The sequence below is a fragment of the Rhizopus delemar genome, genomic scaffold (assembly GCF_000149305.1).
Source record: "Rhizopus delemar RA 99-880 supercont3.1 genomic scaffold, whole genome shotgun sequence".
Classification (NCBI taxonomy): Eukaryota; Fungi; Mucoromycota; class Mucoromycetes; order Mucorales; family Rhizopodaceae; genus Rhizopus; species Rhizopus delemar.
This window is the reverse complement of record NW_027137827.1, coordinates 4522364-4537157: the sequence shown is the minus strand read 5'-3', so window position 1 is coordinate 4537157 and position 14794 is coordinate 4522364. Positions and strand designations below refer to the sequence as shown.

At 35.8% G+C, this 14794-nt stretch overlaps 4 protein-coding genes and 1 non-coding gene across 5 annotated transcripts; 2 read left to right on the top strand and 3 right to left on the bottom strand.

The window, feature by feature from the left end:
- Nucleotides 1-565: 565 nt before the first annotated feature.
- RO3G_01748 (uncharacterized protein) lies at nucleotides 566-955 on the top strand (the record flags this gene model as incomplete). Its single annotated transcript, XM_067656339.1, has 1 exon — nucleotides 566-955. One exon carries the CDS (start codon nucleotides 566-568, stop codon nucleotides 953-955), a length of 390 nt encoding a protein of 129 aa, XP_067512440.1.
- Nucleotides 956-3230: 2275 nt separating this feature from the next.
- On the bottom strand, nucleotides 3231-3812 carry RO3G_01747 (uncharacterized protein; the record flags this gene model as incomplete). Its single annotated transcript, XM_067656338.1, has 2 exons — nucleotides 3231-3316; nucleotides 3431-3812. The coding sequence occupies 2 exons, from the start codon at nucleotides 3810-3812 to the stop codon at nucleotides 3231-3233; spliced, it is 468 nt and encodes a 155-aa protein (XP_067512439.1).
- Nucleotides 3813-6740: 2928 nt separating this feature from the next.
- Nucleotides 6741-7115, bottom strand: RO3G_01746 (uncharacterized protein; the record flags this gene model as incomplete). The annotated part of the gene is made up of 1 exon (XM_067656337.1): nucleotides 6741-7115. The coding sequence occupies one exon, from the start codon at nucleotides 7113-7115 to the stop codon at nucleotides 6741-6743; it is 375 nt and encodes a 124-aa protein (XP_067512438.1).
- An 844-nt stretch (nucleotides 7116-7959) lies between these two features.
- RO3G_01745 (uncharacterized protein) lies at nucleotides 7960-12822 on the top strand (the record flags this gene model as incomplete). The annotated part of the gene is made up of 3 exons (XM_067656336.1): nucleotides 7960-10180; nucleotides 10298-12100; nucleotides 12263-12822. The coding sequence occupies 3 exons, from the start codon at nucleotides 7960-7962 to the stop codon at nucleotides 12820-12822; spliced, it is 4584 nt and encodes a 1527-aa protein (XP_067512437.1).
- A 1586-nt stretch (nucleotides 12823-14408) lies between these two features.
- Nucleotides 14409-14490, bottom strand: RO3G_19021. The gene has a single exon. It is a non-coding gene; the product is annotated as a tRNA-Ser (tRNA).
- Nucleotides 14491-14794: the final 304 nt, after the last annotated feature.

Here is a 14794-nt window from a genome sequence, read left to right as displayed (position 1 = left end):
GCCAATATGAACAATCAACCTGACAGCAAATCCCACGGTAATTAGAACAGACGCTTTCATATTTCAATACAGTGAGTCTATCCTCTTTTTACCTGTATCCTTCTCCCTTTCAATCTACTACAAGTTTAAAATATACAAGATGATCCCCTCTTCTCTCCTTCAAACGATCTCCTCCCTCTATTGTCAGTCAAATCGTACTGTTATTATCACACAGTAGGGTATTTAAAGCATGAAAGATTCAAGCACCCAGTGATATTCTGCATCCATCTTTCTTATTTCTCACACGCTTGGTTTGTACTCATCTGATGTTCACAATATCACTGTAGCATACGAAATATTTTGAAAAGAACGAATATATACATAAGGCTTTTGGCAAATGATTTTAGGCGACCCTTTGTATTTAAGAGGGGAAAACGATAAAATTGACCATTCATGTGAAATTGTGGGGCGTGTGTAACATTTTAACTTTTTTTGTAATGATCGAGATGACATAAAGACAAGTCGGAAAACATATAAATAGGAGAACACTGCTGGATGAAAAAAAAAAATCCATCCGTTTCTTATTATGTCCGATATTATTGTTCCTGGTTTTAAAAGTTCTGAATTAATTGCTGAACTTAACAAGGCCTTTGAATTCTTTAGTCCTGAAGAAAAAGCCAAGCTGATCAAGCAAGTCAATGGTATTTTCCAATTTGTCATCAAAAACAATGAAGGTAAAGAAGAGGTTTTTACAGTGGATGTTAAGAAAGAAGGAAAAGTGGTTCGCGGCAAGGGACCTGGAAAGGCAGATGCAATCTTGACCTTGAAAGACCAAGACTTTGTGGATTTGGCTAGTGGTAAACTGAATGGTCAAAAAGCTTACATGAGTGGAAAGCTCAAGGTGAAGGGACAAATCATGTTAGCTATGAAGTTGGATAGTGTCTTCAAGGCTGTTAATCCTACGGCTAAACTTTAATTATTCTCTGTACAAACCACCTCGTCTTCTTTTGTTATAATAAACTCCTGGAAGATTTTAAAAAACCACTCGGTATCAATTGCTGTCCTTATTGTCCTTTTTTTGATTTTCACATAAGACTAATGAGTAATACCCCAAAATTGGTTCATGTACTACAAAACAACCTTTTTAGCCTCAACTGTGCTGATGGCTCTAAATGACGGACTTACAGCTCCGTTAAGCAGCATTCAAAATATCAATCAGCGACATTCAAAATCCAAATGATAGATTGTCATTGCCTGATCGCATTTTAATTTTGTCCAACTTTTTGATATTATGTTGAATATGAATAATAAAACCTGCGTTTTTTTTTAAAAAAAAAAATAGTAAAACCAAATCATCACAGAAGATGGTGATGAAGCCATGAGATACATCATTGAAAAAGGAGATGTTTAATTTAAATTTTTTAACCAATTGACCAAATATAAGGAGGCATGGCCTATTCCAATTGAACTCAATTCTGAAAATGAAAGCGTAGATAGCAATGCGATAATTACAATTGAAAAAGTAGAAACATTGCTGGCCAAAAACTTTGTTTCTATACTATTAAAAATCAAGTTTTTTCAGCTGCCAAATCAGGAAGAATGGCTGGTGTTGCTGAGCGAAGCGCCCAAACTTGGACAAAGAGAATCAAAATGGAACTCGATTGGAATATTATGAGAAGCAAACTAATTTGATCAGCCGTTCACAAATTCGATCGCAAAAGAATCAAAAGTTACATGTAGATTTTTCGATGATAAACTACCTGCAAAAACTAAGTGGTAATAGACAGCTTAACAAGAGCATTCGAGTGATTCAGTTTGAAGATAGTCAGAGTAAATAACTTCATTCTAAGCCACGGTAACATCTCAATCAAAAAGCTTACTCGTCATCCTATCATTCGAGATGATGAAACACATATTAACAACATGTATGAATGGGTGTTGAGATGCAATAAGAAAAGACCAAGTGCAGTTAAAACTTTATCAGAATAAGATAAAAATATATCATGAATTCAACTTTGACAACAACTGTGCTATTTATACTTTTTAGTACAAAAGAATACGTCAGTTGTCGAAGATGAGGATGGAAATGTGGTAACAAGCTCCAAGAGCCGCGCTTTATTTTCCTTTTATAGATAAAAAATAATAACAACACAAAATTATCATAACTATCCCCTTTTTCACTTCATACCTTCAAAAGACATAGTAAACTCAATTTTTTGAGGTGAGAAAGGGGAGAGGATTTGGGTAAGATATACAATACAGCACTGCAAATAATAAGTAGGTATCTCAGCAGACACTGGTGGGACAATTTCCTAGGGCACCCGCTATTTAGTGTCCCGACTAAAATAACTGCAAATTTAAAATTGAAGAGATTGATCAGCTTTAAAATAAAAATAAAGTAAAAAAATATGCCTATAGACTATGTTTTAACGGGTTTTTAAACAGAATACTTTCTCAATTAATACGGTACATCTATTATATTTATTTTTTTTCAACTTAATCTATGTACAATTTAGAGATATTTTTTTCTATCGAATCTAATGATGTTTGCAGAGCTAGACGTCTGCGTTCTGCAATTTGAACTGCTGTATCAGTTGTTATCGAGAGTTCTTCTGCGTAGTTTTTTATCGCCTTGATAATGTGCATACGTCGATAGTAAAAAGTGTTGTATAATGGTTTAAGTAAGAAAGAAAAAGGTAGAAACAAAAATCGAGAAACAGTTTGGGTACTTTTTGAGACTGATCTTTATTTCAGTTTAAGTTAAAGTAAAAATTATTCTAATTGAAGGCAGGTATTTATATCTTATTGAGTGAGTGGCTTGATATCTTCTATTGTTATCGTTCTTCTAATATTCAGGTACTTTAGCAAGTGTTATCTCTATTTATGATTATGAAAACTTTTCATTTGTTCTTTTGTATGTCTGTCATAGATTATCTTTTATTCTGGGAATTCCTCACTGATTTGAATAACGTTATTTTACGCGTTATTTCAATTATGTGAAAGATTAGCAATATTCCTGACATTGGATTGGATTTGGTTATTTTAGTTGATACTTCTTCTTATCAAAGAACTCTCATGAATACAATACATATTTTAAAAGAACATGTTTAATTGGAATTGATTGTATGATCTTATTTAAATAAACTTGTATTTTATTTTATTTTAATTATCATCTTGTATTAAGACTTATATTTATTAATGTCAACTACAATCAGTTACTGTTCTACAACATAATCCCCTCCCAGGTATGATTAATACCGTTTAGATCTTTTACGTCTACCTTGGCTCTTATTCTTCTCATCAATTGTTGTGGAAGAGTAGCTGGTTTCTTTTAAGTCTATTGATATTTTACGTTTACTTGACTGAGGATTAGATTCCTTATTTGTATTGTTTGATTTTTCTTTTTTATCAAGAATTTTATATTTTGTTTTAATGTCTTCAGGTACAATACCAATTCTTTGCCAATATTCAGTTATGAATTTAAGGTCTGCAAAGTGAGATGCAGGTTCCCAGGTATCTTCACTCTCATCATAACCTTTCCATCTACACTTATAAATATATTTTCCTTTAGCTTTTTTATGTGCTAAGATGGCTTCAACTTGATAGAATTTATTTGAGGATATTACTTCATCCTGTGATATCATCTTGAGTGCAGATGGTGGGTAGTTTTTAGGTAATAAATCTCCTTTTTCATCTTCAAGCACATATGATCCAACTTGGGTGATCCTTTTAACTTTATAAGGTCCCTCATATGGAGCATCAAGCTTATTTGTTTTATAATTTACTGTTACCATTACATACAGTAGGTCACAAAACTGCTGCAAGGAATCCATTTTTCTTGGTTTTTGTAGCGCACATCCTGTTACAATGGCACAAACTGCCTCTGTTCCCACATAGTAAATCTTCTACATGTCTTGAAAAATCCGAAAGAGTTTATGCCCTATTGGATAAGTATTGAAGGAAGTATGAGGCGCGCAATTTGAAAGTTTGAAAAAATGAAAATTTGAACGGAATGAACTTATTTATTAATATTTAGTTGGTCCTACTTTTTTATTAATAATCTCTTGAGTTCTTTCCGGAATGTTATCTACATGTCCTTGGCAAAGATCTTTATGGAAGTCATTTCATATTTCATCAACTCGTTCCCAAAACACATCCATGTTCTTTGCTCTATATTCGTAATAGTTGAATTTCAACTTCAATTGATGTCCTACGTGCTCGATTGAATTTAAGTCGGGGATCTAAGCTGGCCAATAGTTAACATAGCTCTCTTGGTGACTACATAACTAGGCTATTGTAGATTATGCCTTGTGCTTTGTGTTATTATCATGCTAAAACTAAATGTTGGACCAGTCGAAATTGTAGTACTTCATAGTATCACGAAGCGTAGTGTTCAAAATATGCTGGTAAACACCCGAGTTCAAGTTTCCATCGTAAATTTAGCAAGCATATCCTGGTCCTTCAGAGGTTATACAACACCAGGACATCAATTTGCTAGCTTCATGCTGGATTACAAAATGCAGGTCATGATGTTGAAAAAGGTCACTTGGCCGTTTCCAATAGTGATCAGCATCATCAAAGCCCTTGTTGTAGAACAGAGTCTGATCTAACGGACATTGAATAATCACAACTAAAAGAAGTATATTAAAATTGATAAAAGATAATAATTTAAATCTTTATTAAATAAAATATATTCTTCTTCTTTTTTAAATAAAACTATCACTATTAGATTCATTCTATAAAGTAAACATGAACACTAAATAAGTCATGATCTTTACTATTCATCATTTCTGTAAATGAATAATAATGGATCAGGTACCTAGTCAACTTTGATTTGACTGGAGGCATTTCATATAAATATATCTTTCCTCTCAATGAAGACGGGACAACTCTCCCAGATCAGTTAAAGAACAATAAGATCTATAAAAACAACGAATTAAAAATTTTCATAATCGATTCAGTGATCACTATTCAATCAAACGTGTCAATGATTGGATCTACGCTCATAACTACTCATTTACCCGCCAATTGATAGAAGAATATAAATAGTAGACTTTGTAGTGTTTTCTTTTTAACAATTAAGATTGTCTTAAATAAAGTTCAGTCTCAAAAAGTATTCTTTTGGTTTATCTTTGTTATTTCTTTTACTTTACCAGAACATAACAGCCCTATACGCTGAGCTTGGTCTCATTAAAGTACACTGTTTGCTGTCAGTCACTCATTGCCAAATCCTGATGCTCCTTGACACGTTCTAACTGATGCTACGTATGCGTTTTTGTCTGAAATGGCTTCTTTTTTTCTATCAGAAAATGGAACTCCATTGATTTCAGTACGTTAATTTCTGACTGGTATGAGATATCATATCCAAATCCAACCAGCTCCCGGTACACCTCTTTAGAAGCCTTTAGAACCCATTCCATGACTTTTCTTTTGATTAATCGCTTCGTCACTTTGGAGACTACTGTAGGTCTACCACCTGTGTTTACTGTCCTACTTGAAAACAGCCGTCTAGAGTATCTACTAACAGTTGATTAATGTAATCCAGGCTCCTTGGAAATATCATACATTGATGTGGATGCGGTTAATGCCTGTTTGTAATCGTTTATTTTCTCCTCTGACAGCCGTTTAGGCATGCGATTGACGATAGGGTAAAAAAGAGAAATAATTTAAATAAGGGAATATAAAATTTAAAATAAAGGAATTGTAAGCGCTTTTATATACTGGCATCATTCTAGTCATGTCAAGAATGTGAAAAATTATGATAGCAACCGGTTGGGTCGTATTAAAATTCGTCATTTAAAACATATGTGAACAAGTAAAAAATGTCGGATGTGAGATATTTGCAGATAAAAATTTGAGAATTAAAAGGAGATAGTACTTGAAAACTAGTGAATGAGTCTCTATGTAACCTCTTTATTAGATTTCAAGACGAGAGAGAGAACCCATTTAATCAAACTACGCCTTTATATAGGAAATAAAATTATTCAGGGACCGAAGTGAGTTCAAGGTCAATTTTAGTATTGAACTTGAATAATATAAATATTGTATATGGTTAATATTGTAAATGAGTCTTAGAGAATATGTAATATATAATATTATGTATTCAGTACTTGTTATTTTTTATATAAGATTTGAGTAATCTCATACGAATAATAAGTATTTAATAGGGTAAATACGACAGGATGTTCATAATACTACCTTTAGCGATCTCAAATTCCGCCAATAACCATTGCCCATATCCGATAATCGACGAATAAATGCACTTTCTATTGAGGTACAAACAGTCAAGGTTTGAGATAGTTTGGTGCAGTACCCATGGACAACCAGCTGTAAAACCTGAATTTTGCAATTCCTTGCAGTAGTTTTGTGACCTACTGTACGTGCTTTTCGGAATTTGAGTTTGTGAGGCTTATAGGATGTTGATAGGCTTGATGAAATGTTTTCATTTTAGGTAACGGTGTGCTTTTGCGTATGAAGTGTATTGGTAATTCTGCCCTCTGGTTTTTGTATTTTACTTTTAATGAAGAGCTGTTGAAATCAATCTTGGCTTTAGCGCGGTTTAACCAATTGCTTCCTAGTATGAGATGTGAAGGGCAGGATGGTAGGACTTCGATTGTACAGGGTATGACCATGTTTTCCTTGACTTCAATTGGAACGTCGTATATCAATCCGAGAGCAGGTTGCTTGGTTCCATTTCCTAGTGTGAATACATTTTCTGATGCTGAATCCATTTCTAATTCAAGAGCGTCTGCTAGAGCCTTTTACATACATGTCTTTGATGCTCCACTGTCTACTAGGGCTTTAATATTTTTGTCTCCAATACTCACAGTTGAGTAGGCTGCAGTGGTATTGATTTCTTCATCTTCGATTAGGGCCATTGTTTGTTGAGCTACTTGTTGACTTTGTCTAGACTTTCTCTTAGGTCGACATTCATCTACAAGCTTTTTGCGTAAAGATGGAGCTACTGTGATCAAATCTCCAATTTCTATATCAGCTTTTTGTTTTAGCACATCTGAGATTATATCATATTTGATATCTGGCTCTATTCTTCTGGTTCTTGGTTTATTTGATTTCTCAGTAACCTTGCGTTGAATAGGGAGATCCGTATCCATAGCCTCAGTTCGAGTGGCTTGCATTTGTTGTACTGGTGTGGGATTTTTCACTTCTTCGATATGACTTCGTGTAGTGACTTTTCTGGTTATGGTAGGTTTTGCTACTTGTTTTCCTTTTTCTTTGTTTGTGGGTCTAGAATTTGGATAGGGTGTAGTTGTGGCAACGTCAGGAGGTCTTTCTGGTCTGATTGCTGCATAGAGATCCTTTTGTTTACTATTATATTTATCTGTTAATATTGCGTTGAGCTGTTGTTGTTGAAGGTCGTTAATGGGTTTTGTATCTTTTTGGGTGTTCAGTTGACCATTCTTCTGTGAGTTATCAAAAGCAACTGACCCTAATAGTTTTTTGTCTGTTTATTTTGTTGATTGTTATGTTGGTTCGCCTTGATACATTTCATTAAATTCTAATTCGTAACTCTGTGATGTATCCATCATTCATAACTCGATATGAAAACAGTATTAATAAGCTACATGTAAATGTATCCAATAGACAAGCTACAGGTTAATTCGGATAATCTTCATTAAGGATAAGATGCTGCGTAATTGCACGGTTAAACTATATTAAATCCAGGAACTAAATCACAGTCAGCCGCAGTCAATCATATACGAGTATTCAATGACAAATATAACAATAGAAGAACACGTAACCCTTATCTATTTGTCATCAGCTATATCATACTCATTAATTATTAATCCATGACATGAAATATTATCCGTGTATGAAAAGTATAAATAGAGTACAATTTTCTTATTAAATAAAACAATCTCTTTATCGAGTCTCGTCCTCTCTTGTTCCTTTTTATTCTTGGATAAATCATTTTTTTTGACGAATTCTCTTTACTCTATTACTACTACACTATTCTCAAACATGTCTATCAACTCTAACCTTTTGGCTTCCAACGAAGAAATTCTTTTTTCTGAAAGTGATCCAGCTTTCATTGGTCCTCGACTTGAAAAATCTACCATGGTTAATGGGGTGGAACTCTCTAGTCATGGTTCGCCCATTTCTAATACAGAAGACATAGAGATGGAAGAAGTAGAAGTCGGGGCACCCATTTCCCCACTTGCTGGTGTCAAGATCAGTGGCGCAGCACCACCTTCTCAGGTCTTAGGTGGTCGTAATTTAACGGCTACCATTCAGACTTTGACGAAACAGGTTGAGCAAGTTGCTGCGGCTATTACTAGTCAAGAGCTTACGGGAAAGCAACTGGCTAACCTTTCTCGTGAATACACCACCAAGTCCACCATCTTGGCCTCCTTGTTGGACCTGCAAGCAAAACTGGCTAATAACTTGGCTATACAGACCAATGGCTCTGTCATTAACGGTTCTAACAGTCAACCCACGGTAGTCCCTCAAAACTTACCTTTGTTTCAATATACTGGTAATGTGGAGAACTCGGCCTTGCCTGTCTATAAAGACATTGCTGAGTGTATCCGACGTTTTGAGGACATCCTCTTTGCGTATCGTTTGGATGTACAGGTGCATTGGCAGCGCCTCATCCCTTTCTCACTTACCCATCCCCAGCGTTCATGGTATGATGAATTACGGGTAAAGAAGAACTTATCTTGGGCCACATTCAAGGAGCAATTAACCTTGAAATACGGCATCGAATCCACTGAGGCTCAAGCTCACGCCTCAAGAGAGCTGTTAACCATCAGCATGCAACCTGATGAATCTGTGGAAAAATACACCGACCGCTTCTTGAAGCTCAAGCGTGAAGCCACACCCGTAGCTGATGATTTTTTGGCTATCTTGTTCGTGAACTCCCTTCCTGGCAGCCTCCAAAATCATGTCAATATGGCCATCGTCAGTCTGGACCAGGAGGCAAAAAATGATATCAACCTCCTTTCAAGTATCGCAAGAAAGTTTCATACGAAACAACAGACCTTGCCCAATACGTCAACCAGAAAGTTCAATAACCAACCCTCTCAAGTCAACGGGTTGAACCCTCCCAGTGGTATTCATAAAAGAAACCACCGTACGGATGGAAGGACTTGTGTTATCCATGGAAAGTGCAACCACACAACTGATCGTTGTAAGAAGGCTCAGGAACTGGGTATAACTGGCAGCATGAACAAAGAGACGTTTAGTAAGCGTTGCTTTAAGTGCAACGCTCCTTTTACTAGGGAGCATTTAAATGTTTGCCCTAAAAGGAATCAACCTCTTTCCGCTGGTTCTGCCTCCTCCTCCTCTACTGCACCTACCATAACCCGAGCATTCCGCTCACTTCAGTTGACTGGCAGTGAAGATGTACCAATGGGTACAAAAGCTTCTAAGTACAACCCTGCCAACCAACAAGACCACGATGAAGAACAGGATCTTGACGATGAAGCCGTCAAGGACATCCACTACTACTCATCACTATGTAAGTTGCAACCGTTTAATACAAAACTTCACAGTTTTAATAACAAACGTACTGATTCCTTTTTTGTACCCATCACTATAGAAAATGTCCGTACTTGGGCTTTGGTTGATACTGGGTGTAATACTTCTACGATCTCTCCTGACCTAGCAAAAATTATAAACGTTAGAACTTTTCCTGTTTCAGGAAAATTACAATTAGCTAGTTTGAATACCTTGGTACCTAGAACTGCTATTACAGATCAAATAAAAGTATTTTATAACGGAATCAATGTCTTGCATAAATTTGAAATTTTTAAGTTTGATAAAGATATACCTATTTGTATTGGTACAGATCTTATGCCTAAGTTAAACATTAACTTGACAGGTTTAGCTGTTACGTGGGATAGTCCTAATATCTCTACAATACCTGATCCAATAGACCCTTCACCTATCAAACCTAACAAGTCACCCGCTGGCACTCACCAACAGCGTGAACAACTTATGGACGCATTACAGCCATATTTGAGCGCTAATGCTAAGATCCCTAGCACATCTGCATGTCCTCTACCTGAAGCGATAGTTCGCTTGGAAACTGAGCCAGGTAAAACGACTTATAGACGACAGTATCCTATTGCACTGTCAATCCAGCCTAAAGTACAAGAACAGGTTGATAAATGGTTAGCAGATGGCGTGATTGAAATAGCCCCTCCTAATACTGCATTTAACTCTCCTTTGTTGACTGTACGTAAGAAGGACGCTAATGGTAATTATAGTGACGATATACGGGTATGTATAGACCCCAGACATATCAATGCAATACTCATTAAAGATCGTACCGACCGCTTTCAATTACCATTGATAGCTGAGTTGCATCAAAAAATGAGTGCTGCTACGCTATTCACAGTACTTGACCTCAAACAAGCTTTTCATCGTCTACCTCTAGCTGAAGAGCATAGAGCACTCACAGCTTTCACATTTAACGGTCAACAATATCAATTCTGTAGAGCACCATTCGGTTTGACCCCCATACCAAATCACTTCCAACGTGTGCTAACTACTCTCTTACATGACTTGCCATACGTAACATGTTTCATTGATGATTTAACTATCGGTACTGGACCCGATATTGAGGAACATATCAAATGCGTAACTACGGTCATCGAACGACTTACATCAGCTAAATTCATTCTTAACGTTGATAAATGTCATTTTATGCAAACTTCTGTAAACATCCTGGGCTTCACTATTAGCCACAATAGTCTCTCACTGGATAGCAGAAAGGTTGCAAACGCTTTAGCGTGGCCAATACCAAAGACTGGAAAAGATATACAACGCTTTCTAGGTCTCGCTAATTATTTTCGAAGTCATCTCCCAAATTTCTCTACCATGACCGCACCGTTAGATAAACTACGTAATGAAGGTTCATTGGAACACATTTGGACTGACAAATATCTACAGGCTTTTCGAAATATACAGACAGCCTTATCTAATGCTCCTGTTTTGTCTATACCTGACATGCGTCATGAATTACAGCTAGCTACAGATGCTAGCAACACAGGAATTGGCGGTGTACTTTATCAAATTATCGACGATAAAACTCGCTATATTGGATTCGCAGCAAGAGCACTGTCGAAGTCAGAAATGAACTACTCGACAACTAAACGAGAGCTGTTAGTCATCTGTTATCTTTTTGAAAGATTTCACAAGTGGTTGTATGGATCTCATTTCACGCTGTATACTGATCATAAAAGTTTGGTTTATCTTGGCACACAAAACATTCCTAATCCCATGATGCTGAATTGGTTCGAAACTATTTTCAACTATACATTCAGAGTAATCCATCGTCCAGGAATTGAAAATGTGTTGCCGGATTCACTTTCTCGTCTTTTTTCAGACTATACGGAAAAAAGACTGGGGGGAGATAGTAATCCTCAGCAACTTTCCATAAAAAATAAAATTACAAAGTCACAGAACAAACGTACTACAGAAAACAGTACAAATATAAAACAAAGAGCTGTACAACTAGTAGACTACATGACACCACCAGAAGAAGAACGTCATAACCTATTATTAAAGGCACATTTACTTGGACACTTTGGGGCTGATGCTATTGTAAAGACAATCCACAATGATAATTTGCACTGGATTAATATTAAAAAAGATGCATTACAGCTCGTATCCAATTGTCCTGAATGTCAACAATTTAATATTGGCAAACACGGATATCACCCTCCCCGTAGTATTCTACCAGAGGGTCCTTTTGATCACGTCTGTATTGACCTTGGTACCCTGAACGTTACATCAACAGAAGGACACAATTTCATTTTAGTTCTAGTTGATCTTTTTACAAGATTTACAATTCTAAGACCATTAATGGATAAAACTGCAGTATCTATAGCTAATGAACTTAGAGATATCTTTTGCACTTTTGGTTGGCCCAAAAAACTTAGTTCAGATAACGGTACAGAATTCACTAATGAAATATTTAATTCATTAATGGAAACCTGTGGTATTGACCATAGACTTTCACTGCCTTATAACCCATTGGGTAATTCGACTAACGAATCGTTTGTTGGAATAGCCAAACGAGCTCTTGTTAAAAGATTACAAGGCAAGAAGGACGAGTGGAATCTTTTCCTTCCTAGTATTCAATATGCTATGAATTGTAAATATTCTAGATTACATCATTCCAGACCATTCGTGCTTATGTATAATAGGCAACCAAATGAATTCCAGGATTATTCTAATACACAATCCTCAATACCTAACTCTAGTCAGCAATATGCTAAAGCACTAGAAAATAAACTAGACAATATGAACAACATAGTAATCCCTGCTATACGTAACCGTATTATGACTACTCAAAGAATTGACAACGAGTATTTTACAAAGAAACACCGCATTGTACATCAACAATTTCCTACTAATAGCGAAGTTATGATAAAAAATGTGAATAGAAATAGTAAAACTGACCCAAGGTACGAGGGGCCCTTTGTCGTACATGGAGTCACAAAAAATGGTAGCTACATTTTGACGGATAAAACAGGTGCATTATTATCGCGCGACGTACCTACTTCGCACATCAAACTTATCTCTACAGACAACGTTGTTAATAATCGCGCTGACCAACAACAGTACGATGTGCAGGCAATTATCCAACATAAAGGAAATAACACTAGCAATTATAAATACCTAGTAAGATGGAAAGGTTATCCTCCAGAATATGATACCTGGGAACCTGCCTCAAGTTTTGATGACATGAGTATGATAGAACAGTACTGGGCAAGACGTAACGTCAATAATAACATTGGCAAACGTAAACGCTCATCTCATACTAATTTGCCAACCAAGACTAATAATCTCAACAAAAGAAGCAAGACAAAGTAACGAGCTGAATATGGTCTTTTCCCATTACTTTTTTTCCTAAACAGGTTTTTATGGGTTTTTATCGATTATATACCAGAAGAGCATGCTCTCTCTTTTCTCTACACTTACGTCTTTAATATGAACAGCCTAAGCAATCATATTAGATATAATCCATGTACTCTTCGTTATTCATGATGTTCATCGGTTGTTCCAACCTGGAAGGGGGCAATGATGTATCCATCATTCATAACTCGATATGAAAACAGTATTAATAAGCTACATGTAAATGTATCCAATAGACAAGCTACAGGTTAATTCGGATAATCTTCATTAAGGATAAGATGCTGCGTAATTGCACGGTTAAACTATATTAAATCCAGGAACTAAATCACAGTCAGCCGCAGTCAATCATATACGAGTATTCAATGACAAATATAACAATAGAAGAACACGTAACCCTTATCTATTTGTCATCAGCTATATCATACTCATTAATTATTAATCCATGACATGAAATATTATCCGTGTATGAAAAGTATAAATAGAGTACAATTTTCTTATTAAATAAAACAATCTCTTTATCGAGTCTCGTCCTCTCTTGTTCCTTTTTATTCTTGGATAAATCACTCTGTATCAATTCTGGAGTTATGTAATAATTTTTCAAGAGGTCTACGGCTTGTTCATAGTTGATTCCAGGTATTCTTTTGAGTATTTCTTTTTCGTAATACACTTTGGCGGCTCCTCTTAGTTGTGCCTTGAGTATAATAAGCTTGCGTGGTTCTTGAGTAATATTATTAATAGCAAAGTAAGATTCCAAATTTTCTACAAAATGACGGAAGTCTTCTCCTTCGTAGCCATGGAAATCAATTAAAGCAGGTCGGTAATTTGCGTTCATATTAGCATTAGCCAACGCGAAGTGTCCATTTATATAAGCCATTTCAGTTTCAGATAGATTTGATAGTTTTTAAAGTTTCGTTATTTTTTTTTTTTTTATAAGTTTTTGTTGAATTTATAGAGTTGATTGAGTTGTTTGTGTTATATATTTTTCTGTGATTTTTTGATTTATTTGGTTTATTCCCTCGTAGTGACCACCAAATGTTATTTTAAAGGTTGGCTTGTAAGTTTGAGTGTTAAATTGGGTAAAGTTTGCTTGTAAAGCTTGATTTAAGGTTGTGATTGCCTTGTAAGTTGTTGTTTTGTATGGAATTTAAGCAGATGCTTGATAAGTAGTGACCACCAGATCTTATGTGTAAGATCAATACGATGTTTCTTGATAAAAGTTAAAGTAGAGTAAAAAGTTTAGGTAAACAGGGACTTTCTTGTTAAAGTTTGTTAATTATTGAGTAGAAATATATGATTTATTTAAACTGACTGACAATTTCTTCATAAAAAGATGGGATATATATATGATAATTTTTTTTTTTTTTTTTTTTTTATTTTTGCGGCTATTGTTATTTCTTTGACAATGGTTGTTAAAATAACTTAAGTTATTTTAACAATCCATGTCGGAGTTGTTTCGTACTTCGTCCAAAAAGAGACCATTCTCACACTAACTGGCGTGGTACTGAAAAAAACTTGACTGTGTATCTTTCACTACCAAAACGATACGTCAGCTACAGGGTTCGAACCTGTGCGGGCGGAGCCCATTAGATTTCAAGTCTAACTCCTTAACCACTCGGACAAACTGACACTTTCTTCTGATATGTGCTATGTTGGTCAGGACCGCCTCTTTTTCCCAAATGAAACACCGATGGGTCCGGGAGAAGATGACCGGAATAGACTAGAGTATGGACCGGAAGGTTATTTGACCCTGAGTGGTGGTCGTGCTGAGACTGAAATGAAGGTGGAAGTTAAGGGTCCTAAAGAGGGTCCTTATCCTAATGCTTGATCAGTCGCTAATGAAGATGGTAATGGTGGCCTTATGTATTTTTTGAAGAATAATGGTGGTCCCATTAAATTGTAGATGTATAACGGAGTGGCTAGCAGCCAATGA